The sequence below is a fragment of the Rissa tridactyla genome, chromosome 9 (assembly GCF_028500815.1).
Source record: "Rissa tridactyla isolate bRisTri1 chromosome 9, bRisTri1.patW.cur.20221130, whole genome shotgun sequence".
In the NCBI taxonomy this organism is placed as follows: Eukaryota; Metazoa; Chordata; class Aves; order Charadriiformes; family Laridae; genus Rissa; species Rissa tridactyla.
This window is the reverse complement of record NC_071474.1, coordinates 2,015,803-2,042,261: the sequence shown is the minus strand read 5'-3', so window position 1 is coordinate 2,042,261 and position 26,459 is coordinate 2,015,803. Positions and strand designations below refer to the sequence as shown.

The 26,459-nt window shown below is 53.8% G+C and overlaps 1 protein-coding gene across 1 annotated transcript in view; it reads right to left on the bottom strand.

The window, feature by feature from the left end:
- The window catches only part of ITGA11 (integrin subunit alpha 11), a 51,205-nt gene extending 25,125 nt beyond the window's left edge, over positions 1 to 26,080 (bottom strand). Inside the window, exons 1-5 of the mRNA XM_054214347.1 lie at positions 25,929 to 26,080; positions 17,922 to 18,033; positions 4,410 to 4,519; positions 1,764 to 1,855; positions 1,403 to 1,517 (exon numbers count right to left, since the gene is read on the bottom strand). Of these exons, the coding sequence (XP_054070322.1) occupies positions 1,403 to 1,517; positions 1,764 to 1,855; positions 4,410 to 4,519; positions 17,922 to 18,033; positions 25,929 to 25,980 (481 nt within the window). The 5' untranslated portion in view covers positions 25,981 to 26,080. The remainder of the gene's footprint in view (positions 1 to 1,402; positions 1,518 to 1,763; positions 1,856 to 4,409; positions 4,520 to 17,921; positions 18,034 to 25,928) is intronic.
- Between the last annotated feature and the right edge of the window lie 379 nt (positions 26,081 to 26,459).

Below are 26,459 nucleotides of genomic sequence, written 5' to 3'. Positions count from 1 at the left end.
GGAGATTTATGGCTTCATTCCTCACAGTCAGGTACTTGCTCTTATGATTTCTTTGAAAAAAAATCTAATTTCAATCATTCAGAAAGACCTTTGGTCTTCAACAAGGTAGAGAGAAGCCACAAGCATCCTCTCTGCCGTGAGAAGACCGGATAACTTTCTAAGAATAACACTCAGCGAGACCTTTTCTGATTCAGATTTGGACCTTTATCCGGTCTAATATAGTTGCATACTTCAAAGAGCGGCCCGCTGCAGGCAGGATCCGGCCTCCGTTCCTCCCGCAGAGTGATGCCTTACCCCTGAGTCACTCCCCAGCCCTGCCTGTACTCGCCGTACAACGCCAGTCGGGCATTTCCTCCCCTTCCCGTTAAATCCTCAGCGACGAGGCAGCCAAGAACCCCAGCGAGGACCCCAGGACTCGGCTCCGTGGTACGAGCCGCGAAGGATTTAGGCAGTCGACTGGTTTTCCGCACTGAAAATTGCTCAGCATCATCCCCCTAGCTTGTTCATATTTTATAACATAATTTAGAAAAATTGCAGAAAACTGGAAGATGCTGAATTTTCCAGTGACACATATTAAAGGTTCATTATATTTAAAGGTTTCCACCTATTATAGTCATTTATGGGTTAGTGTGCCACCACCTCGATCCCCCGCTCACCCCGGGACCCAGGGAGATGAGCCGACCTCCCGCATCTCTCTCAAAAAACCAATGACCCTTTGCAGCGAGGGCTAAAGGCATCTCCTGGCCATCAAGAGGGAAGCGACGCTGGGAATTCAGTGGTGGGCTCTGCCTTTACTGCCTCTGCCCCCCCAAAAGTCCCGTTTTCCCGTGCCCTGCTCTATGCGGTGAGAATTAATCAACACCAAAGGGGTGATGGAGCTGGGGCATCGCACCCCGTGCCCGGCTGGGGCAAGGAGCTTCTGTGAGCCCGGATGGGGCAGGAGAAGCTGCTGCAGTTTCTTACCACCTGCAGGAAAGCCAGGAAGCTGATTGAATCCCTCAAAATAAAATCACGTATCCAAATTTACAAATTTGGGCCAAAAATATTAAGCTTTCAGTCAATGAGCTCTTTGTTTCGTGCGGCCGAGGTCTGAATTCTTTCCCTATTTTGCCTTCCTAGCTGTGCTGATAAAATATTCTGGATACTTTTATTTCTGGTTTTGGAAGAATAAGGTATTTTTTGTCCTCCCTGGGTGTCAGTCAAAAGGAAAATGTTTACCAGATGTCTGTGTACGTAACCCCCTTTGAATCACTTCCCTGCAACCATTTCCTCTGCTCTCTTGCCTCCGCTTAAACACTGACATCGCTTTGTTTTCTCAATGGGACTGAAGCGATTAGAGAACAGAAATTCCCTCTGACTTCAAAGGTGGGGTTAGAGCTGCAGGGCAGATTGTTTCTCGTACTCTGCAGAGCCGGAGCCACCGTCTTGGAGAACCTGAAGTTGGAGTTGACCCGGGAGCACATGCCCGTGGTGTAGTAGGAGCTCCCGCACTCGTGGGACCAGAGAGGGCTGCAGGCCTGGGGAGGGGGGGTGGAAAATCAAGCATTAGGGACGAGTTTAAAATTGCCACTTTTTAATTGCTGCTTTGCAAGGCTGTCCTCTCCTTTGGCATCTTTTTCCCCATGGAAGGTAAGGGTTCTGAGCCCCACGGTGCAGACAGCATGTATATATAAATATATATATATAAAGGCATTTGCATGCCTTTACACGCTGTGTACACGCACCCTGCAGCAACCTCCCTGGCCGAAACCCCCGTTCCTCACCAGAAAGCTGTTGTCCTTGGGGTTGGTAGCCAGGCTGAGGCCGAGGCGCATGTTGTCCTTCCTCTCGGAGACGTTGGAGAGCGTTACCCGTCCTTGGGGGAGAGGATGCGGTTAGGGACGGCCGCCAGGCGGGGATGCCCGCCACCCAGCCCATGGCCCCCTCAGCATCTCTGGAGCAAGAGGGAACCCAGCTGAACGCTGGAGGAGAGCCATTTCGGCCTGCTTACACTGCAGACTTTGTGCTTTTGGGTTTTTTTTGGAAACAGTTGTCAAGATTTTGGGGTTTTTTTTCTTACCAACCAACAACTGGTTTCGTTCTCTCAACCAACAAAGAGAAAAGTCTGCTAGGGAATGAAGCTGTGAGTCAGAGACAGCATCTCCTACGCAGCCAATATTTAGGAAGAAACCCCTCTGAGCAGGTACAGCATCTCGTCTTTTATTGCCAGGCCAGCAGGCGTTTGGTGGCTGATTTATCTTTGCGCATTTTTTGCTCTCGTTTCCCATGTCAGCCCAGGAACCAGGAACGGCCCCCAGGGCAGCCCAGGCTCTCCGCTAACGTTAATACGGTTTAGCTGTGACACAAACGCTGCCGAACCTCGTCGCTCCTCCAGCTCAGCTCCAGGAGGGCATCCAAGCTGCCTCTGCCCAGCCGTGCCAGCTGCCGGCCACCCTCTCCCCACTTCAGGGCTCTGGGCAACGCAGCTCCCCGTGACCCAGGGCTCCCCTTTTGCTGTTCTGTCCAAGAAGCAAACTGAGAAGGGGGGACATCGGGCAATTCATGGTAAAACTGGGGTGTGGGGTTTCTTTGCCTATGGCCTTGGGAAGTTTCTTGCTGAGGTTTAAACTGAGGGCGGGCTCAGACCCCAAATGCAAACCGGGATCCACCACACGGAGCTCAAGGGAGCTCAGCCCGATGCTGAGGAGCCTCCGGCAACCCCTCGCTTCTCCCCTTCGGACCTGCCGGCTGCAGTCCCCCCCCGACCCACGCACCCTGAGCTTCCTCCGACCTGCTGTCTGCACGCACGCCGCAGCAAAGCCAGAGAAAAAGGGGCTTTAGCCCGGGTTGTAGATCCTCCAGGATGCCGGCTACAGATGCTGACACCCCGCTGTCCTGCTCTGGTACCCAGGGAGGCTACAGCTTGCAATCGCGGCTCTGCGCTGGGGAGCAGGATGCTCCCCGCCAGCTCCTGCATCCGCTGCCCGCTTGGCATGGGGAGGGCAGAGCCCCGGTCCCACGGCAGCTCCTGCTTCTCCACGCTACGGCTGTCCCTGCTGCACGCTCGCTGTCAGCTTGGCATCGCCTGCTCCAGCTGAACCTGCTCTGGCAGGGGGTTGGACAAGGTGATCTCCAGAGACCCCCTCCAACCCCCTCCATTCTATGATTCTGTGATCCCCCCAGGGCAGCTCCGCGCCTGGTTTTACTCAAACGGCCTCAGTGGATGTGCTAACTAGACAAGTTAATGGGGGGGGGGGGGCGGGGGGATTAAAAAAAAAATAAAAAATCACGGAGCCAATCTTTTCATCTGAAACTCGTTTCCAATGGAAAAAAAGATTGCTTTTTAGCAAGATTCAAATATAAACACACAAGAGATTTATTTCCTTGAAGAATCTCAAGGTTCTCAGAGCAAATAACAAAAAAAAAAAAAAAAAGAGGAAAAAAGAATGCAATGTTTTTTTTTAAAAAGAAAGATATGGAGCCAATCAATCAAATATTGTGGATGATCCAAAGTTCCTCCTCTCTTATCAGCTCTGGTAGAAACCCAGGACAGTTCAGATACATAATGATGAAAAATAAAGTGACAACGGCCGCTCTAGATGCTCCAGTGTTAAAAAATTCTAGACCTTGCCCCCAGATCCCAGCAATGCTCTTCAGGACCATGAGAAAGTCCTCGTCTCTCACGTTCCCTGCCGAGACAGGGACATGCCCCTCGGGCGTCCCACTTTGGGCAGCAAAAGGGACTTGTCCCACTGTGCTTTGCGGTACCCCAGCCCAGGGAGGGCATGTCCTGGTATCGCAATACTGTGCTCTTGGCATGGTAGGTGGTGGACCAGCCCGAGAAACCCCGAGAAAGAGCCCCATCTCTCCATCTGGGGAGATGGGATTGAGAAGTTCACCGGCCTGGAGCACCCCCAGGGTCTCTCCTCCTGCGGTGGCAGTGATGGGGCCGGGGGCTGGTGGGGCTGGGGGATAATTCCCCAAATACCACAACTGTGGGGGCAGGCTGGGTGCTGGGAGCAAAGCTTGCCTGAGCCCAGGGAACCTTCTGTGGTGGGCACGTCGTCCAAGCATCCCCCGGAGAGGGAATACAGACACGGCCACGTGCAGTCAGGTATTTGCTAGTGGGACCATTATCTGCCGATAAGTTTATCCTGGTCATTTAATAAACCAGTTTAAGCTATATCAAAATACATAACCTTTTAATTTATTCTGATTTGCTTGGTTTACCCTAACGTTGCTTAAAGCTCCGCACCAGAAGTAACGTGAACACCTGAAATAATTCCCTATCTAAAAATCCTCCCAAAACACGCAGTCCCTATGTTTTTGGGGACTACCTGGACAACGCGACAGGGTGCATCTTTACAGACTGAAGCAGTGATAAAAAGCACGATGTTAAAAACGCCCAGTGCCCCGCGGGTGTGCGGTACCTAGGTTGAGTTTGGTGCAGTTGCTGTGGGTGTCGCTGGTCACTGGGCACTTGTAGACGTCTCCCGTCTTCTGCTGGCCGTTGGTTTCGTAGGGAGCTCCCACCACCAGCCTGCGGGAAAGAGGGGTCTGTCAGCGCCCGGAGGCTGGATGGGAAGCGTGGAAGCAAACCCACAGCCACTGCCGGAGGGGAATAAAAGGATTCCCAGCCCAAGCCCCTGGTACGTGGGTCAGGAGGTGTCAGGAGAGGCTCTCTTGCTGTGGGGATGCCATCATTCCTCTGACCTGACTCAGTGCAAGCAGCAAAACCACTGGTTTGACTTCCCCTTCCCATGACAGCAGGCAGCAATAGGCCAGAGACGATGACTCACTGCTGCTTGGAGGTAATGGCCATCAGATGCAACGGGGGCGAATGAATGCCTGGCAGCGAGCGAGGTCTGCAAAACCATCTGGCAGCGTGGGGAGGAGCAGGGGACCCTTGCCACCACCTCGCCTCGTGGCCGGCACCAGCACCAGGATGGCACCGAAACCCTCAGCATCCATCTGAGGTCCCCACAGCTGGCCCTGGGAAGCGGGGGACAGAGGTGTCCCTTCTCACTGCTGCTTAAGGGAGGAACCTTTTCGTGCTAAGAGCGTCTTCAGGACATGGATGCGTATGAAGGGGTCCCGCCTAGCAATACCCAAAGGAATACCAAGGAGCTGGCATAGCAGCAACCGCGAATCACACTGGGATCCACCAGGGCTTTTCCCCACTAAAAGGCTGAAAAAGTGAATTTCCAGATTTTTTGCTCCAACCTGGGTTGTTCACGTACGAGCAGCCTGGAGTCATACGTTTGGATCCCCAGCTCAGCAGTGAGTGAAGGTGTTGGGCATCTATCTTCTCTTTAAAATAAGAGCAGCTGATAAAAAAACCCCCACATACACCCACCAAGGGTGCGGGCCACCGGTTGGGATGCATCTGGGACATCGCAAGCATTTTTCTCACTTTTTCTTGTGGACTTGACCAGAATAGTACAAAACAGCAAACCAAAGGAGGAAGGGAGCAGGACCTGAGGAATTTGACCGTTCCTTCCAGGCTAGTTCAAAAATACTCCGAACCACGGGTTGTTGGCATCTTCTGCTCCCAATGCGTTAGCCCAAAATAAAATCTGCACCGTTGCTTTTCTGCTTTCAAAATCCTATCGGTGGATACAACCGTCTAAGTCCGGATCGGCAGATAAACAGGACCTCTTTTGTTCTCCACCGCCCTACCCAGCAGCTGGCAAAGCGACCGTCCCCGGCACAGATGTTCCCTGTTAGACCAGAAATGGTAATTTTTTAATTTTTTTTTTTTAAATGCTGCTTCTACAAAGACACTGAACACTCATTCTTTTATTCCATCGCTATAAAGTGGAATTGCTCACCAAATTAAAAACCTCCAAAATCTAAGCGGCGTTTAAGGATTCTCATGGAAATACTTCCTGTCTTACAGCTTCATTGCTAACAAGGAGATTAATTAGGGGAAAATAATAACCATCTGGAACTGTCCTCAATAGCATCCAGGAGCTCAGGGGAATCTCGTACCTTCTCCCTGACCTGTACAAGAAGTTTGCTCGTGTCCCTCAGCCTCTGCCGCGCTACCGATGCCCATTTGCTCGTGGTCGGGGATGGGGGGGAAGGCGGAAGGTGTGAAATGTAGTGAAAGGGCGCGGGAGGGGGAGAGAAAAAGACCTTGCGGATGAAAAGAAATAAAGGTTGCGGCAGCTCCGGGGGCAACGTTCTCATTTTTAAATTCTTCAATTCCAATAGAAGAATTTAACACAGACAGAATTTAACATGAAATTCTCACAGCAGCTCCACTTTAATCCCCCCCACACACACCTTGATTACCCCCCCAGCAGGAAAAACCCAGCTGAGACTTTCCCATTGATTAGTACTCACATATTAATACTATCACGCTAGCCATTAATAAATATTCCCCGACACCAGTGGTCCTTAGGTCGAAGCATCGCTTTCAAAGGCGAGACGATGACGAGGGCAAACCATCCGTCCCCCGACTCCCCAGCCCGACGTCAGGGCTGGAAGCTCAAAGAAAGCCCAAATATTTACAGACGCTGCCACGAAGGCAGAGGAGTTGTGAAGCTCATGAAAACAGAATTTTTTGTTTCCCCAAAGACAATGGCATTGTTTTCCCTTTTCGGTTAAATCTAAACGATTCATTAGCTGAGGCTGTCAAATTCTCATGGAAACTTGGCAGCGGGGGAAAAGCCTTTTCCAGCTGTTTGAAAGGTGCCGGTTGCAGGGACGCGCGAAGTGTTCCCTGAAGCCGGCTCTCGGAGGTGCTGCCCGACTCACAGGTTGCTTACAAACCTCTTCCTTTGCGGTTTGCAAACCTGCGCTCTAAATGTTGTTGGTTTTTTTATCTTTAAAAAAAAAATAAAAATAAAAAAATGCCAACCCAAATCACCCAAATCCAATCGGAGCATCCTGCCGCCGCAGGGAGCCATCCTTTGCTCCGTCCCAGCTTTCCCCCTCCCCACGCACCCTTGGGGCACCCCAAATCTCCCCCCCTCGCCCTCCCTGGAGGGGTGCAATCCCCCCCTGCCCCCGGCCCCAGCCTGATGCTAAACAAGCAAAGCCGTCTGCAAAGAGGGAAGCGGCAGGCCCTCGCGTCACGGCTTGGCTAATAAATGAAGCTTTAAAAGAAAATAAGAACCAAACAAGCCCGCCCTCGCCTTCCTTTTCATGTGCTCCTTATGGGCAAAACAAAAGCAAAGCAAAGGGAAAAGCGCAGACTGCTCAGAGCGACATGTCTGAGGACATATTTTTAACTTTCATCCTGGGAAAAAAACAAAAAAAAATGGAAAAAAGAAAAAAAAAAAGAAAAAAAAAAAAAAAGGAAACCCAAGCTGTTGGTGGAAATACCCGAGGAGCCTCCGCTCTGCCTGTGCGGCGAGGGGAGTGGAAAGCCAATCTCTGCTTTGCCAGCAAAGCCGGCATCCGCAGCCGTGCTGGGTCCTGCTTCCCGGTGTGCCGCCCAGGCTGGGGACGGGACGGCTGCCTCCGTCACTGCAGCCCGGGCAAGTCTCACAGCAAACATCAAATCGATGTGTCAAGCTCCATTTGCATGGTTTTTGTGCTATTTTAAATGATTTCATTACAGCACACGGTGCTTCTAGCACGACAGGGCAACATAAAGCCTGGAGCGCTGCCGTGCTCCAGTGTCTGAAAGAGAGTCACAGATGCTCGGTACCGATATTGGGGTATTTTTTCTTTCCCATAGTCAAAACACTATCCGGCGAAATTCCCTGTGTCACAGAAATGAATTCCTGCCAGTTGTCTCGCTACTAAACCCAAGAAATGATGTTTGGCTGGAGCACTTCTACCGGAAAAACCTCCATCCCTGATTTGAAGGCATCAGGCGGTGGAGGAGCCAGCATTTCCCTGGGAAATTTGTCACAGAGTTCAACACTTAAAAATTCCCGGCCATTTGGATGTACCTGCCAGCTCCTGCCCCGAACGGAGGGGACGTGCCCGTCCCCAGCATCCCCTCCCGGAGGAGTGTACCACCGCCATCAAACCTCCGACAGACCTGGCTCTGCTTCTGTTTCATTTACTTAGCCCCTTTTTAACTTCATTTATTATTCGCTATTGCATAATGTTTAAATTCTGCCTATTGCCCCTAAAGCTCTGTTGGTTTTTACCTGCGCTTTCCCCTGCCAGGGCTGCATTAACCATCATCGTCACCCGGATGCCGCTCAGCCCCTTGCCCCATACACACGATGATCCCACACCCCTGAGACCCCTCAGGTTTTTTTTTTTTGCATCCAGCAAATTCCTGACTTTTTAATGGAATAACCCTCCCCGGCACAGCAGGCTCCCTGGGTACGTTGCGGAGAGGTTGCAAAGCTCATTTTGGGCCTTAAGATATTTTGGTTAAATGGAAAGAAATCAGGAAAGGAAGGTATGTCTAACTGGTGATCCGGGAATGTGGGGATTAGGGAGGAATGGAGAAGCAACTATGCTTTTCACAGGATTTTTCAATCAATGGGACACTTAATCTCCTGCAAGGCAAATTCACTTGCAGTTAATTTATTCAAGATGGAACTGGATGAAGAAGCGATTAAGGAGGTTCAGGAAAGGGAAAGTTCAGCTGTGGAAAACTTTAAATGGGACTGGGGCTCCTTGGAGGGAGCGTGGCAGAGGAATGGACTTTGAAATGTTTTTCTCCGCATTGGCAACGGTGGAAAAAAATACCTAGTGGGAGTCCAAGGAGAGGCAGAAACGGCAGAGGAGTCAAAGAGATGGTGGCACAGGAGGATGTGGGACCTGAAAATGGGTCTTTGGTCTGACAGCAGCTTTCTGTGGTGATTTTTGCATCTTTAAATACGAGGCAGCTCCGCTGAGGAGCACAGGCGCTGCAGGACGGCTCCAGTGATGGTGATGACCCCATCACACTGCATGGGCAGCAGCGGGCAGACTGCTGTCCCGGCCAGTTCTGCTCCCCATGAGTGGACAAAACCCGTGTGTTGGTGACCAAAGGCCACCACGAAAACACACCTGGGACAAAGAGCTGTGGCCGGGTGACCTCCAGCACGGTCTCACTGAGGGAGCTGGAGTTGATGACAATTGCGTTATTGAACCCAGATCCACCCCTTAGCACTGCCCGAAGCCTGGGGAGGTGCAGCAGAGACGTCAGAAGATGATGAAGCGATGCTTTGGGTCTCTCCACGGGGCAGCCCCGTGGGCTGGGGACAGCCAGGGAGGGAGCTTGGGGTGCCTGGGAGAGGAGCACAGGCTGGCGGCGAGGAGAGGCATCGGGTCTGGGAGCACCAACAGGCCACCCCGATGTGCGAGGGGGTAGCGGCGTGTTAAATGAGATCAACTGGGGACATTCGGAAAGCAGTGTTGAAGAAGCACGGCGCACCGAGGCAGGAGCAAAGTATTTACAGGGGGAATTTACAGTATATACAGCAGGGAAGTATTTACATCGTTTGCATCAGGTTTCCATTGCCCTTGGCGAGGGATCATCCCATGGGTGCTGCCACCCAGGAGAGGATACTCCTCCCAGCTGTGGCGGTTTCACCCACATCCTTCTCTCCTGCATGGAACACCATCTCGCCCCGATCCGTTCCTGACCACCTGCAGCCCCAGCGCTGCTGCTGGGCCCACGTCCTCCACACAGCTCTGGAGGGGCTCTTCTCCAGCACCTGGCTCGGGGCCGGCTCGTTACCAACCAGCCATTCGGGCTCGTTATTTAGCAGCGATTGCGGGGGGGCGCTACACCCTTTGCAAGACTGTTTTGCCCGCTGAATACCTGATAAATCATCCCTCAGGATGATAAATCATTCCTGGTGGAGGCATTAGACCCTCTCGCTGACTCCCGAGTCTCCCCATGTCACCCTAATTAACAGACAACCGGCTAACGACAGAGCAGTCGCAGTGCTCCATCCCCACGTTTGGTGTGTTTTAGGGGATTTCTCACGAGACATAGTGCATCCTTGTTTTGAGCTTTGGGTCCCACTGACGCCACAGTGCCCAGCACAGGTGACCAGGTCCAGGCTCAGACCCGCTCCTGGGCATGAGCTTCGTCCCCATCCCTGTCCCCTCCTTCTCCGGGAGTGCCTGCGGGATGCTGTCCGTCTCCCACGGACGCGCACAAGCACCTTCGGCTGTTGTGGTTTTGTTTTTTTTTTTAAAGGCTGATCAATGTTCTCTCTGCTTTATGACAAACCCTCTCATTGCAAAACGAAACATAAACACAACCGTAATTTACCCAGCTGTTCCGCGCGTCGGGTCCAGCCGGGAATGGATGCTCCTAATTACACAGCCCGTTCCCACAGCGCGTCTGCAAACCCCTCCCGAGGGCCGGGCAGGGCCCCGCGGGTCATCTCCCCCCCACGCCGAGCGGCCACGTCACGGGAACAGCCCCGAGGGGACCCAGGACTCGGAGATGGAGGCAAGCCGGGTCCGAGCGCCGCGTGCTGCTGCAGCCATCACACAGCCACCCCCGTAGGCAAAATTACCGGCACTCTTCCTTAAAATAGCAGCTGAGGGGCGTGTTGCAAAACATGTCTGAGGAACTTGCAGAATATTGTGGTCAACAGTAATGATACTTTCTTATTTTTCCTGGTGTAATTTTTTCCCTTTTACTTAGGGATATTGTAACAAAGAGGTGTTTACAGCCCAGGCCCGTCAGCAACTCTTGGCCCGGCCGGGGGTTTCCACTGCCGCGTTTGGAGCTGCCGGCTGATGCTCTCTGCCGGCTGCACGTGTCCAGCAGGACTCGTGCGATCTCTGGCTTTCTTCTGGAGGTTTCCAAAGCAAACATTGATCTGTGACTCTGGTTCTCACCAGGTGCCTCTTGCTTTCCCCAGACACCCATCATCACCAGCCAACAGCATCTGGGGGAGGTTCCCTACCCACGCATGTCTGCGTTGGAGGCACCATTGAGCCACCAGCTCCAATATCACAGCTGCCTTTCGGTGCTCTGAGACCAGGGCACCAAGCCCCTAACCCTAAATAATGAAGATGTGATTGCAAAGGCCTTTATTTGAGTTAGCAACTTGGGATGGGAAGGAGCAAGACCCCCTTCCTCCGTAGAGATCTTCATAAATGAGGCTATAGGTGTTTTGCAGCACACACGTAGTGTGGTGGCACAGGCAGGACTTGGTGTCCGTCCACCTCCAGCTTCCCCCGGGCTCACTGTGGGAGGGGTGCTGGGGTCTTAGTGCTGCACCCAAATGCTAACGCTATCATGCAATGAGGATGCTTTAAAAAACAAAACAAACAAGAAAACCCCACAACACAAACACCGAGGAGACAATTTTCCTCTATACGACAAGGGCCTGGCTGCGAAAGCTCGTGCTTGATGGGCCTCTTCTGTATCTTCCTAAAATTCCTGGTGCAGCTCAGAGAGGGAAGCCTGCTCGTGCATCACGGCAAGCGAAGGTAGGTAAGGGAATGCTGCTCCTGCCACAGCAGTTTGGAAAGCCCTGGGTAAACCTGCAGGGTTGGGGCAGAGGAAGTTTTCAGGCTGTCAAGGCGGGGAAGGCAAGACAGAGATGCAGGGATGCTCAGGAGGCCAGAAGCTGCAGGGCATCCGCCGGCCGGTTTGTCGTGCAGCCCAAATCCCCATTCCTGCACGTGCCTCCCGTTGGTTCCCTTGTGGAAAAAAATACCAAGTGCAGTTTTGCCTTTTTCCCCCCCCCCCCCCGCTGGACAGGGCAGCAGATGTTTTCCTTCCTCTTTTTGTTTGGTAGCAGGCTGAAAGAGCGTGTCAGTGGAACACAGCCCAGGTCTGTCTGCGAGGGGACGTCCTCCCACGAGCCCCTCTCTTCTGCAAGCCCTACAGCGAGTAACACGAGACCACATCTCCTTTTCCGATTAGACCAACTGCTTTTAAAAAAAAAAAATAAAGAAAGAAATGAAAGGGCCTAACCTTGCAGCTGATGCAAACTGACCCTGCCGTCTGTGATAACCACAGTGCTTCATGGCAGAGAAGATCTGGCCCAGGGCTATCAGCTGTCCCATGTCCTCCAAGGCGCCTGGGGAAGGTGCCAGGCAGGGACAGACCAAACTGCGGAGCAGCCCCAAGGAGCCCAGCGATGCTAACAACAGAGCCTATGGGATTTTCTGGGGGAAAAAAGAAGCCATAATGTGCCAAAAAAGGAACAACCCCTGAACACGGGAGATAGGGTGGGCCGTTACAGCATCCCGCACCCTGCGGCCAGCCCATGCCTGCAGCCCCGGCGCGGTGGGAGGGAGAGCTGGGAGCAGACATTATCCCCGCGCCGGAGGAATGCTTTGCAGTTATGTACCCTTTCACCAAAATAATTCCAAGAGCTCGGGTACCGGCCAAACCACAGGAGAATTGCAGCCAAGAAAGCCTCTCGCAGTAGTAGGGAAATAGCAAACCCTTTAACTGTTTTTCCAGATCAGCACAATTATAGCTTTAAATCCACCGAGCAGATTTTTCTCTCTTCTCCCTCCTCCTTTTCCTTTTGGCCACGCTCAGACTGGAAACGTCATGTCTGTGCCTGGAGCAGCCGCGGGGATGGGGGCTCAGGGCTGCCCCCCTCCAGGCACCCTTGGGAGGGGGGGACCTTGCAAGGACGAGCCCTTGGAGGACGGTGGGGAACTGTGCGCAGGGGAGCCCAAAGGGGCCAAACCCTGCACTGAGGCTTCACAGCATCCCTTTGGTGCAAAGCAGGGCAGGGACAGTGTGAGACTTGAGTTCAAGAGGGAGAGAGCATCCAGCACCCCAAATACTAGACCCACAGCCCTTGAAGCCCATCTGGCCGCGGACCCACTCCCCAGCCCTGCCACCTTGCCAGCAGCATCAGCGAAGCCCTGGCCTCAGCCAGCTTGGGAATGCTATATTTATTATTTTTATGGCTTCTGAAGGCTAATGGATGTTTATTCCCAGCGCTTTCCTTCCACAGCCAGTTCTACTCAAGCTTCATTTTTTGCATAGCTGGAAGCTTTCAATCCGCAGACAGAAGCCGGCATGGGGCAGCAATCCCGGCACTCGCTGCATGGAGCATCACGGCTGCTGCCATCTGCTCCATGGGGGCACAACCCACCCCCCGGGCCCCTTTCCTTCTCCTGCTTCTGTACTGGGGTGTCTGGTGGCAATGGAAAGTGAAGGGCGGTGGTTGGTGTGTCCTCCCATGTACACGTGGGAGGAGGGAATGGGTCCTCCTGCCCTTCCCTAGGGAATGGCACAGCTCCTGCTCATGGGATGATGGGCGGCAATCAGGAAAAGCAATTGGGAGAGGTGAGATGAAAGATGGAGGAAACTTTTTTCCCCATTTTTTACCCGATTTTGGATCCCTAAAGATATTTTGTTCCCAAGCTCAAGGTAATTCCAGTTTGTGTTCACCACAAACTTCCATGTGCAGTATGAGGAGAGCGCACACGGGGATGGGAGCTTCCATGTCTGAGGGACATAACTCCCACGTGCATTTGTGAAAACTCTTTCCACATTTGAACACAAGTATTCTGCCCAAATAAATCCATCCACAGCAACAAATGTGCCTGAACTCACACAATTCATACCTTAAATACCGCCAGAACGGCATGAACCGAAGTATGACCTTGAGGCAGAGGAACAGCTCCAAGCCAAGCCACCCCTTCAGGCCACCACCACAATCACCTCTGCGCGTACAGTAGCTCCTCTCCTTCTACCGAAGCTCCTGCCGTGCCACTTTATCCCGAGCACTGTATCCCCTGTTTTACATGAGATGCCCAGTCCTGGGGACTGGGGATGCTCAGACCCCGTAACGCCAGGCATCGCTTGCCCTGCCCGCACCAGGAAGGCTGCCCAGCTGCTGAGGTATAAAACTACGTCGCACTTTAAGGGTGAGTTTCGGGAACCTGCTGTCATTTTTTCCATTCGCAGACTTGGAGAAGGCACTTGGGTTGCACCTGCAGCTTGATGAAAAAAGTGGGGGAAAGCGTTGAGAGGGAGTTCTGAAAGCCATTCGCTGCTCAGGAAGACGGTGAGCAGAGAAGAGCCACCCCACAAATAGATGAGCTTTTCGAGCAGTATATACCCAAGTGTTGTTTCCCCCCCCGGCCCCGAGTTTAATAATCTGAATTCTTTCCTTCCAGATTTTCCACTATCAGGGTTGCAGTTACAGCCCCCATGTGCAAGTGATCTGTCTCCCTCCCTGAAAGGTTCGAAAAAGAGAAGTAGTCACAACTAAAAATATACCTAGAGAATGTTATATATGTTTGTTTACGCTCAAATACGCCTCTACACACACACACACACACATATATATATATAAAAGCTGCTTTGAAACCCTTCTAAAACCATCCACATGAGCCAAAAGCAGCATTAGAAGACTCAGACTGAAGGATAGGTGCCAAAGTCCTCAGATTCCACATTCAGTATTTGGCAGCCGGGTCTCTGCACGTTGTTATAACCATCGCTCCTGTACGAGCCCCGTTTCTGAGATAACCATTTAGTTTCTCTGAACTCTCCTGCATTTCAGTGGATTTTTTGTTGAACTCCTCTGGGATCGTATTGAAGGATACTCATCTGGCTTCTGCCTTACCAGCAACTGGTTTCATCTTAGCATCTCCATTTCTTCTGCCTCCTGCCAGCTCCTGGGGTTGGCCGAGGCTCGGCACAGTTATTATCCTGCTCTCTCCGTACGTCCTTGGGTTATACTATAGATGTTTTGTTTGTTCAGTCATTTATCCTTTAACCAGAGTGAGTCATGGTGGCTTCATTTTTAACTGTGTACGCATATTTAATAGACATTTTATACTACATAATTGCATATTCAAATACACGCTGTACTTATGTATATATGTACACTCATTCTGTGCAGATAACATCCATTTTTTTCATGCAGAGGAACCGACAGAGGAGAAAACTACAGCTGTGTCCTGCCTAATGTTGGCAGGAGAGATGTGAGAAGGGCCAGAATGAGCCAGAGCTGGTCTTTGGCCCAATGTCCTGCTGGGAAAGGAGGCAAAATTCTCCCTTCCCTGGTCCCCAGGGAAGCCAGCCCTTGACCACCCCATCAGTGATGGTGGCAGCTCAAAGATATGAGAAAAAAGCCTAAGAGGCTCCAAATAGCATTGAAATTGCAGTTCCTCTGCCAGGGTGCAGCCAGGATCATGCCTAAAACAGCATCTATAGCTACATAGCAAAACAGCATCTACTGGGCTGAAAAATGTATTTAAAAAAAAAAAGTGTTTTCCACCAATGTCTGCAGGGCCTCTCCCTCTGAGAGCTTACTTTGGGCAGAAATCTCTGCAGATCAGCAAAACCAGCCCAGGCAGGCACTGAACACCCAACGGTTTAGCTACTCCTGCCCTCTCTGCCTGGCAGGGAATCCAAATCCCGAGGGGCAGGGGGGGAATCGCACATGTGTATCAATGCCTTGGCCAGGACCTCTGCCGGATGGGCCGGGCTCGGCCACATCCGTGTCCCGCATCTCCTGCCCAGGGATAGGTGAGGAGGGTCCTTCCCTGGAGCAAGGCTCAGCCGTGGCTCCAGGAGGGCTTCCTGTCACCTGCACCTACCGATGCCATTTTGTCATTTAAGGAGCATGGTGGAGCAAGGCCATTCGTACCTGGTTACAGTAGTGTCCTCCAAGGGGAGATTTTTGGCATGTTTAGGATGAAATGAGATAAGAAAAAGGGGTACTATCCAGAAGCAGAGGCAGGGAGGAATGTGATGGCAGAGACACTCGGTTCCTGCTCTTTATCCCCTTCGGAGAATCACTATCTCCGAACAGCCTTTCCTGAGCTTAGCCCTGACCTGGTAGGCACCTCTGCGGAGCCACAGCCTCTTACGGGGGCCAGCACACATATCACCAAATTTTTGGGGTTTTGGATCCATTCCTGGTATAAAATATTTCACAGCAGAGGTCTGGGCAAATGAAAAGCTCACTTGTTTTGAAGCATCAGGTCAACCACCCTGCAGAGCATGGTCCCCATCCCACCATCTCACAGACCTGCCCGTGAGCAGGTAAAGGATGGAGACGCTGGGCCAGGCTCATATTCCCTTAGAAGTTAAGCACATGGTGCTGCCCAGCATCACCTGGAGGGATATGAGGATGGAAGACTTCATGCCAAGCAAAGCAACTTCATCTGTTAACATCAGCCATCCCCACCCAGGTCTTGAGCAGGGGACGTTGCAGGAATTTGCTGGAACTACTCAACAGCCGTGTTTATGCTGTGCTCCAGTAGCTTTGGCCAGAAGCAACTGTGCTGTCAGGCTGCCCAAAATTCTTTACCCCCCAAAAAAAGCATTTCTTTGGGTAAATATCCACACGTTCTCAAGCAAAGAAAGGGTGGCGGGCTGTGTCCCATGCCAGAGGTTTCTGGCTTGTTCACTGTAAGCTGGCTGGTTGGGAAACAATCCCATAGCACAGGTTCATGGACAACGAGGATGAAAAGGATCCCAAGAGACCACACGGTCCCTGACATGGCGAGTTAGCTCTGGGAGAAAGCTCCACCGCTGCTGCATGCAAACCTGCTCATGGACCACGGGGATGTGAGGATGCTCTGGTACCGGGCACGGTCACGCTGCTGGGGAGACTCAGCCCGACCGCGAGCAGCCCAGCACTTGGTCTTGAGCTGAAGCAGTGGAAAAGCTCATTACCACCACGCAGGTGTGAGTCTCTGAACTTCAGCAGGGATACTGGCTGCTAAAATATCTGCTCAGGACCCATCTCTGTGATGGGGCAGAGGCGGCTTCACGGGCTGCACCCCAGGCAACCCCCCTCCCTTCCCAGCCTGTCTCAGAGCACACACTTCCAGCTGAAACCTGAACCTTATCCCACCACTCAAAGTTTTACTAATATTAACTTGGGTCTCTGCTGGACAGCAGAAGGAAACGGTGACCCAGTGAGTGGAACCATCCCCAGGATGCCGCTGGGAGCACCAGAGCCCCGATACAGCACAGGGACCACAGCATCTGCATCACCCCACTAACTGGGGGCACAGTACTCTTTGGGAAAAGCAGGCAATCCTGTGGGAAACCAGGGCCTGGAGCCAGCGGAAAGGTTCACCACAGCGTGCCTGGGCGGCTGGCCCCGACCCTCGACTAAACAGAAGGGAAGCGGGGAGGTTTCAGGCCATGCTGATGGCAGCTGGGGAGACCAAACCACGCTGTTCCTCCTTGCAGTGAAACATCAGCTTGGCTTGAGGGCACAGGATGGGGTCTGACCCCACACCACCCTCCAGCACCAGCAAAGATCATGCAAAGGCAGCACAGGCCCAAATTTTGAATTTCAAAGGTATCCATCTGCATTATTTATACCTGTGCTTGCTTCCTTAAGCCTGGCCATCATCCACCCGTGGGGCAGATCCTTCAGCTCTGCAGTAATCAAGGTTTAGGGAATTCAGTGGGCTTTTGAGCTTCCCAGCATCCAGATGTGCTCCTAGGGAGCACCAAGGGTCTCTGCCAACATCTGTGTGGGATCCCCAGCAGGGATCAGCCCTGGCGAGGAGCAAAACCTGCTGCGAAACCCAAAACCCGAACAAAGCCCATCCGAGTCTCATCTTGCACTCGTGACAGACGCAGGCAGGTCTGAGCGCTTCTGCAGACCACGGCTCTTTGGTGGAAACTTTATAAAATAGGATGGCCTCAGTCCAAAACTCAGATGGGTTTCCAGCAAGCGTCGGAGGCTGAGGGGCCCCAGGGAACCGTGAACCTGCCTGGAGCAAAGCCCCATGCACGGCACCTGCCACCGCGAGGCAGCCAGGCAGGACCCAGAGCACAGCACTGTCAACACGCACACGCTTGTCAAATACAAAATACACGCTTATCCCTCATGTCAAACTCCTTGTTTTGAAGGGAAGAGGGTTTCTACTCTCTACTTTGCCCAGGATGGCTTTGCACCAGAGTTTCATCTTGGCATCACCAAGAACAAACTTGGTTTCCCTTCAAGCTGGAGCACTGCCCACCCCAAACTTGCGGTTGTACGGAGCAGGAGAAGACATTCAGGGTTTTGGGTAGGCTGTGTTAGATCCCTTCCTTTTCAGAGTCTGGTACGGAGGTCACTTACCATTTCTTCCCCCCGATGTCATGCTGCTGCACTGTGTAGCCAAAATACGCTTCCTTAGAGCCAGCTATGATTTTGGGCCTCTTGGTGTCAATGTTGAAGGTGTCACTGAACCCTGGGAAGAGAAAAGAAGGATCCCATCAGCCAAGGTGCTGGATGGTAGGAGAAAAGACCTTTTTTTTTTTACTGTGAGGGTGGTCAAACACTGAACAGGCCACCCCAACAGGCTGCGCAGTCTCCACCCATGGAAATATTCAAACCCCAACTAGACACAGTCCAGGACAACCCGCTCCAGGTGACCCTGCTTGAGCAGGGCTCAGACTAGATGATCTCCAGAGGTGCCTCCAACCTCAACCTTTCTGGGAATGCTGCTCCCCCAAAACACACAGCCTGCCCAGGAGGGCCCTAGGCAAGACAGGGGTGGTTTTACCCCATATCAGCAGCTCTGTGGCACAGCATCCCCATAGCCAGCCGTGATGGACAGGAGGCTGTGAGACCCAAAGCCCACCAGCCCCACCTCACCTGCAGCCACCCAGCACTCCTCTCTCCAGCACCGAGCCCACAAGGAGCAGCTAGCCCCAGGGCTGCAGCTTTAAGCAGGTTCAATTAGGGTTGAGAGGCCACAGCTGCACAAGCCCTGGAGGGCAGCCCACTTCCCCAGCACACCTGCGAAGGGCCTTCACCCTGGTAGGCACCAACATGCTCCTTGGAGCTGCTGACCTGGTGCCCACCACTGCTACCAAAGCAAAAGTGTGTTTATGGGTCAGAAAGGAAAAAGTATTTTTCCTCTCGGCCACTGTAAGGGTGAATCTGCTGAAGGCTGGGCTACCAGAACGGGCATGGGGAGGGAAGACCACCGTCCTCCCCTCTGATGTCTCCTCAAGCCCCCTGGGATGGGTGACGCTGCTCTGCAACACTTTGCTCCTCCAGCTGTGGAGCAGCAGCTGCTTGTGGTGGAGATGGCCACCACCATGTCACCACGCACACCAGCAGGGACCACGGGCTGCGGGTACATAGGAAATGTGTGGCCATACCAGATGTGCCCGGTCAGGAGCCAGTCACCCACCCCAGCTGTCCTCACGGGCCACCCCCTGAGGGTTTTACAGTACCAAAGAACCAAAGTTGGGGTTCACTTTTCCCCTGCAAGCAAAAGCCGGTGTCACCAGGGCGTTTGCAAGGGAGAAGTGGCTCTGGAGAGGGATGTCCCAAAGGATGGATTCTCAGACCCGGATGGGGTGACTTTTGGGCTTAGTCCTCTCCCCATGGTTGCTCTGGAGGGTGTCCCTTGCCGCAGGACAGCGGGAGCAGGATCCTTGTCCACAACATCCCAGCTCCAGGGAGCCTGGTGCTTGCAGTCCACGGGGGTCAACCTTCAAGAGCAGGTTGATCGCTGGGGAACAAATCCCGGGGGATGGGTCTGGCAGCTCCCCGCTCTGCCAGGAGCTGGACCCAGCAGCAGGGTGTGCAGACAGGGGTGTCAAGTCAGTCTCCCCAGGACTGCTCTGTCTCAGGGCTGCTGGAGAAACCCCTTTGCCTATCCATGGCTGTGGGAGCTGCCACGAATTGTGCCCACATCCCCCCCGGGTGCATTTGATGGAGAAATTGGCTGGGGGCAAAGACCACTCCCAGGCAGGGGGGAAGAGCGCTACCTGTGCCGAGGGGCTCCGGCACTGCGTTACCTCTATTAGTGGTGGCCGAAAAAAGCTGCAGCCACCCATGTCCCACGTCCCGTGGTCCATGTCCCATAGCCAGCAGGTATCAGCCCCCAACACCTAGTGCATACCTTTATTCAGAGGCACGTACGCTTTGCCTCGGACCAGCACCACTTTCAAACCCTCCATGGGTGCAACAGCTTGTTTTTAATTTACGCTATTATTTTCCCCATGGATTTGCTTAAGCACAGAGGGGCACTGCCCGGGTCCCAGCAAGGAGCAACTGCACGGGAGACCGTACTGTAGGGAAGGATATGCAATAGCCAGGATATCCCAGCTCTTTGTTCGTCTTCGGGCAGAAAGTGGCTGCGGTTGCAAATAAAAGATCCTGGCGTTCCTAGTAAGGATCGCTTTAAAAGCAGCAGAAGGGTCACGTTTGGTATTTATAGGAGTATAAAGGCATTGTCAACAGGAGGTGCTGGGAATGCCGCTTCCCAGGCAGAAAAACTCAGGGTGGAAAGTGTTTTTATAGGTAGGAATGTTAGGGATAAACCTGATTTTTTTCAGTCAAAGGAGCAAATCTGCAATGTTGGCTCCGTAAGCAAAGAACTGGAGAGTCTCGCCAAGGAGAGCTGAGGTAAGGAGCTTTAAGATCCTACAAAAAGAAATTCTAGAAAGCAGGGGGGGAAAAAAAGGAGATGGGGAGGATGAGAGCCAGCACATTTTGTGGTAGATTGACCTTATTTAACATTACAAAACAAATTAAAACCTCCTCTGAGTTAACTATTACCCAGTGGAGAAACGGAGGCCAGGACCGGCCACTGAGAGGAGCGATGGGCACGGGGAGGAGGGGAGGTTGTGGGGGACTGGGAGCACCCTGGCGTGTCACGTCACTGCCACCGGCGAGTCGGGGTGACACCCCGCACCTCGCTGGAAGAGGCAGGGGGGGTGTTTTGGAGAGGGGGTTTTTGAAGTATTTCAAGGAAGGTTCAATTGCAGGTAATGCAGAGGCATCCTCATCACTTGAGCGCAGAGCAAGCGTCAGAGAAGATGCGACGGGTTTTCCTCTGATTTTTTTTGCATTCAGCAGAGTTTTCTCTGATTTTGCACTGCAGAACCGCAAGCAGGGGTTTTTGGGGAGCGGGAATGCTGGGACAAGTTGGGGACCCCCATCCCATGGCTCCTTGCTTTAAGACCCCGTTGTGCAGCTGTAGCCTCCTGCAAAAGGCAGCCAGGCCGGTCGCGAAAAGCAACATAACCCCCCAAATAAATAGCACGAATTCTTCATTAAGTGCAAAGTCTCTGAACTGGGAGAAGTGCTGCGAGCTGCTCGTGCCGCTCACCGGTGCCGGAGCATCCCACTTGTGGCAGGTAGTGGCAACCGGGGGAGGCGATGGGGCTGGAAAAACAAAATGATCTGGAAAAAAAAGTTTCCAGGCAATGGATGGCAGAGGGGAGGAATTTCAGAAAGCCGACAGATGTGGGTGCATTCGAGGCAGAAAGAAAAAACATAAAAAAAATTGGAGAATATTTAAACTGGCATAAACTAATGGGAGCTTTTTGAGAGGTTGTCAGGAGATTTAGCAATCCGAAGAACTGAGTCTCATTTTCTTGTCAGGAGTGACATCACTGTCATAAATAAGTGGCCGAAAGCCACATGTTTTGCTTGCGATGCAGCCAAGGCAGGAAGCCTCAAATACCTCCTTTCCGAACTGGAGCTTCTGTCGAGTCCAAAATTTTGATTCTTGTCAGATCAAATATTGAAAAGAAAAAAAACACCCAAAGCACATTTGGGGAACAATACTGGGAATAAAACCCACCTTTTCTGCCAAAAAGAATAAAAATAAGTCCTCCCTGTAAGGGAAACCTTCGGGAGGGGGATGCTCCCGGGGCCTCAGCACCGTGCTCCTGCCCATACCTCTGTCCGTGCCTCCTGCCTTCATCCTCCGGGAGGGCAGCAGGATTCACTGCCGGCAAAGGCACCCTGGGAAGGTGCCGTAACGCAGCCCGTCGGTGCTTGCCGTGATGCCCCAAGGCTGCTTCTTGCTGCCATGAGAGGTTTGGGGCTTTAACTCCCTGCCTTTGCTCCAGACCCTTACAATTTCAGGAGATGCAAGCCGGGCAGTGGAGCTGCCGGAAGAATTTCCTTTTTTTTCCATTTTTTTTTTTGACTGTGAGGAAAATACAGTCAATGTTTCTGACTGCATCACGCAAACCCAGGCTGTTTCGCTGGCTCCTGGCACTCCCACAGCTCGGGACAGTGTTTTTAGAAAGAGGCCAAGCTGCCACGCTGCAGGACACGGGTGGGAGAAGCATCTCAAAGGCTGCGGCTGAATCGGGCCCATGGGAACCTATGTCCGGATCCGCACTGGCTCTTCTACACAATTCCCAAGGGCAAAGGCAGTTTGCCTGCTGCTGGGCTGCTGCGGGTCCCCAGGGGCAGCACGGGAGGAGATGTGGGATCTGGGGGCACTGCAGGTGACCTGAGGAAAAGGGTATGGACGGGACATGAGAAGAGCATGCGCCGTGATGGGCTCCTGCTCTCTTGCAGGGACGAGCGAGCTGCTCGCTGGAGGAGCCCCGGAGCGCATGGCCAGGGGAAAGCTCACATCTGCCAAAAACCTGGCGCATGCCGGGGTCAAGCAGCTTGGTCTGGCATTTTGAAACTCGCCTTGCTGTTCTCACTCCCTCTTCCTGTCGTCATAGGAGCCCACGCAGGAGAGGTGACCTCTGCGACGGGGCAGCGGGTCCATGGACCATCGTCACTGCAACCCCTGCATCCTCAGCATCCCTGTGGATGCCACTGGCCACCCAGCGCTGGGCTCTGGGCTTCGGTGCCATTGGATGCTCCTCTGCAACCCATCTGCCATGCACATTACTTTTTCTTTTCTTAGGATTGAAATATTTACCTTACCTAGAAAACTTTTAAGCTTGATATAGGGTATTTGGGCAAAAGCTAGCAGGCCCTGAGAAGGAGCAGGGTGGGCTACGTGTCCTTGTGCTTCCTTCTAGCTTTAACTCCCATCAAGCGCTCTTTGCCAAATGAGATGTTGAAAGCACCAAATTCCTCTTCAGGTCGCTATCTCAAAGCCAGCGTTTGTCATCAGCTATTAGGAAACAACCCGGGGTTTGGTGGCTGCTGCAGCAGTGGATGGGGAGCCAGGGAATACTGAGGATGAACAGAGGATCAGTCATCGCCGGCTCGTGTCTTGTAACATTCCTGGTTACCCACAAAATCTCTGACAAACAGCCCCGGGGCGTTAGCTACACAAGTACCTTGTGCTTCCATAATTCCAGCATTCTGGCCCCCCAAAAGCCGGGGAGGAGCCGTTTGATGGCCACATTTTGCAGCCCTAAGGAATGTGTTGGTTCTTCTTTTGCAGTTCATTCGTTAGCCATAACGCAAACGGCATCAAGAATAAATAGTGGCAGGTCTCTGATTGCCCCTTTCCCATGGAGATGCCAGGAAAGTGATCAGCTTGGGGGGGGTATGGGGATTGTTGGCTTCTCAGGGCCCCATGAACCTCAGGGGGGGTTGTTGAATAGATCTGCCCTGACCAGGCCTTGGCCTGTGGATGGACAACTGGTAGGTGGGGAGGTGGGGTCCCTCAGCCCCACTGCTGGGGCTGTGCAGCCACCCAAAATTAAGTACCCACCATTGGATTGGATTGGAGGGTCCCTTGGGAACCCACCTGGACAATCTCAAAGATGCCCCATGGAGCAAGTTTTACCATTTGGTGCCCCTTTAGAGAGGGAAGGAGCTGACTGCCTTCTCTGGAAAACCAATCCAGTGAAGGAAAAGAGATGCATAGTCTGACAGAAGGGAAAATACTGCATCTCAGCACATCCTCCCCGGATCCTTCTGGAAGTCGCAGATTCCCTGCCAGCACACAGTGTCAACGAGCACCCTACAATCCGTGGCTACTGAAAGCATTTATTTCAACAAGCCGTGGGCCAGCAGCCCTTGCCTGTGCTCTCCCCTTTTTGGCCCAGACCTGCTTGCACCAAAGCCTTGGGGAAGAGGAGCTGGCCTGATCCAAAGTTTAGGGAAACCTTGGGTTGTCCCCAGGATGGGCTGTGCCCAGAGGCATGGTGCTGGGGTCCCTGGCCCTGCAAGGTGACAGCTGGAAGGGGACTTGCTGCCAGGCATTGGCATTGCCTGCCTCCTCCATAGCTCTATTGCTGGTGGCAAGTAATAGCCAAGGAAGCGCCAGAGGTGCCACAGTGCCTCCGGGGACTCCCAACCCGTGGGACGATGCAAGAGCGGGGACAGTGGCCGAGTGCAGGAGGTTGCCCCGGGGCCGCTGGAGAAAGCCAGGAGGGGGGTTTCCCTCAGGCAAAGCACCTGAGGGCACGTACCAGGACAGCCAGCGCTGCCCACACGGCGAAGGGACGGTTCCCAAGGATGCACATCCCAACCCGGCATCCTCAGCTCAGCCCAGGGCCCTGCGCGTCCCACACATCGCACAAACTTGCTTTTGGTCCGGATGGCGAACCGCCAGCATCAGTCCTCAGCAAAATGTATCGACCAGTAGCCACAATGCACCCCAGTCCCGAGACAACCATGGAGCGCTGGGAGCATTAACCCTTCCCGCTGGCACACGGCTCATGTTTGCTGCAGCAGCGCTGCCATCGCTGGCCCCTTCCAGGCGCAGACAGAAACCCCTGTGGGCAGGAACCCTCGTGGGCAGAAACCCCCGTGGGCAGAAACCCCTGTGGGCAGGGACATCATCCGTGGGCAGAGACACTCGTGGGCAGGGACACCCATGGGCAGAAACCCCCGTGGGCAGGGACACCCACGGAAAGAAACACCCGTGGGCAGGGACACCCATGGTCAGGGAAAACCGGTAGGCAGGGACACGCATGGGCAGGGACACCCATGGAAAGAAACCCCCATGTGCAGGGACACTCATGGGGAGGGACACCCGTGGGCAGAAACCCTGGTGGGCAGGGACACCAAGGCACAGAAACCTCCGTGGGCAGGGACACCCATGGGCAGGGACACCCATGGAAAGAAACCCCCATAGGCAGGGACACCCAGGGACAGAAACCCCCGTGGGCAGGGACACTGAGGCACAGAAACCCCCGTGGGCAGGGACACCCGTGGGCAGGGACACCCGGGTGGAGGATTTCTGTTCAGCCCGAGGCGGAGTTGCCGATTTGCCACATCCCCCAGCTACGCTCTGCAATACCCGACATAGCTCCACGAGGGCAGATGGCCCCCCGGGCTCGGTCGCCCACGTAGGCAGGGCCGGGGCCGCGGCCGCCGTCCCGGTGCCGGCGCGATGGGCCACGGCAGCTCCACGCAGGCAGCCCCGCGCCCCGCCGCCATGCAGGACGCAGACACATGTTCCCTATTAAGCAAAGAAAGGCAGCTCCGCTGCGGCTGGCTTTAAAGGATCGAGCAACAGTGCAATTAGAAAGGGGAAAAAAACAAAACATAAAAGAAGTTAAAAAAAAAAAAAAAAAACAAAACCAAACAAAAACCCCCCAACAAACTGAAACCCCAGCGTGCTTTTCTATCGCAATGTTTAGAAACGTTTGCAGTGGGAGAAGCGCTGCCGGCTGGCGGGGAGGCGTGAGCCGGTGGCAGCGCTTCTGGTAGCAAGGAAAAGCCCTTTTTTCCCCCATTTACAGCACGGAGCAGTCCCAGCCCGGCTGCTCCGAGCCTGGGCTGCGTGCGGGAGGATGCCAGATGTAACTGCCGCAAAAACGACCGCTGCCGGGGAGTCTCCTTCTGCGAGAAGCGAGCCCAAGCGCGCCGGCCAGGGGCCAGCAAGAGGCATAACCCCCCCCCTGCCGCGCCAGTCCCCGGCTGGGCTCGTCCCGCAGGCACTGAGCCGTACGGGGGAAGCTGCAGGCTCGCCTCCTGAAACCAAACGCTTCCCTAAAACCTCTTCTAACTTATTTAACCCCAAGCAATTTTGTTTTGCGCAGCCCCCTGCGGTGCAACGGGACAAACCACCTGTGGGTCACAAAAGTTAACTCTAGGTAAAAGGGCCTGACTTTATTTTGGGAGGGCTTTTTTTTCCTTCCCCGCCATCTGGTGCTACAGTAAAGCACTAACTAATCCCGCTCCAAGTGCAGCCCAGCCGAGGAAGGGGGCCGGGAGCTCGCCGCGCTGCCCGCTCGCTCCTGGGAGCCCATCAAAGATCTCCATCCCTTTCAACTCCCCTTCGCCTGCCTCGGAGGCGCCGGCCTCGCTCCCTCCCTCCTGCTCCCTGGAAGACTTTTCCGGCAGCCTTATTAACCCTGGGCTTTCTCCAGCACCTTTCCCAGATAAGCAAAAGTTATTCCCCGTTCCTTTCCTCTCGCCTGGGGAATTGGGGTGGGCGCAGGAGGGGGAGCGGGCGCTTACCGGGCAGGAGGCAGAGGGAGCAGGCGAGGAGCATCCCGCTGGGGAGGTCCATGGGAGCGCCGGCTGCCCCGCTCCCCGGCCCCGAGCATCCGCGGGAGGCAGCCAGCCAGACTGGTAGCCTCGCTCGCAGAGCCCTTTCCTTATCCCCAGCCTTTCCCGGCTCCCTGACAGAAGGCGAGCATTGGGAGGGAGTGGGAGGGACGAGAGAAACTTGTAGGAGGTACAGCAGGACGGGAGAGGGGACAGCCTTCGCACGGCGGCGGCACCCTTTAGGGATCGGCTTCCCAGCGGGGCTGTGATGGCTGGGAACAACAACCCCACGGCAGAACCCTGGTCTTCTCCCTGCCACCCTGCTGGGGTCCCCTGGGGACACCCCTCCCTGATGGGGGCTTGGGGACGGAAGGTCTGCACGGCGTCACTGATGGTTGTGGGGTGCCATCTCTGGCCGTGGCTGCTGTGGTGGCAGGTCCACTCAGGTGCCACCTCTATTTGGTTGCCACCTCCCCCTGGGTGCCACTTCTATGCAAGTGC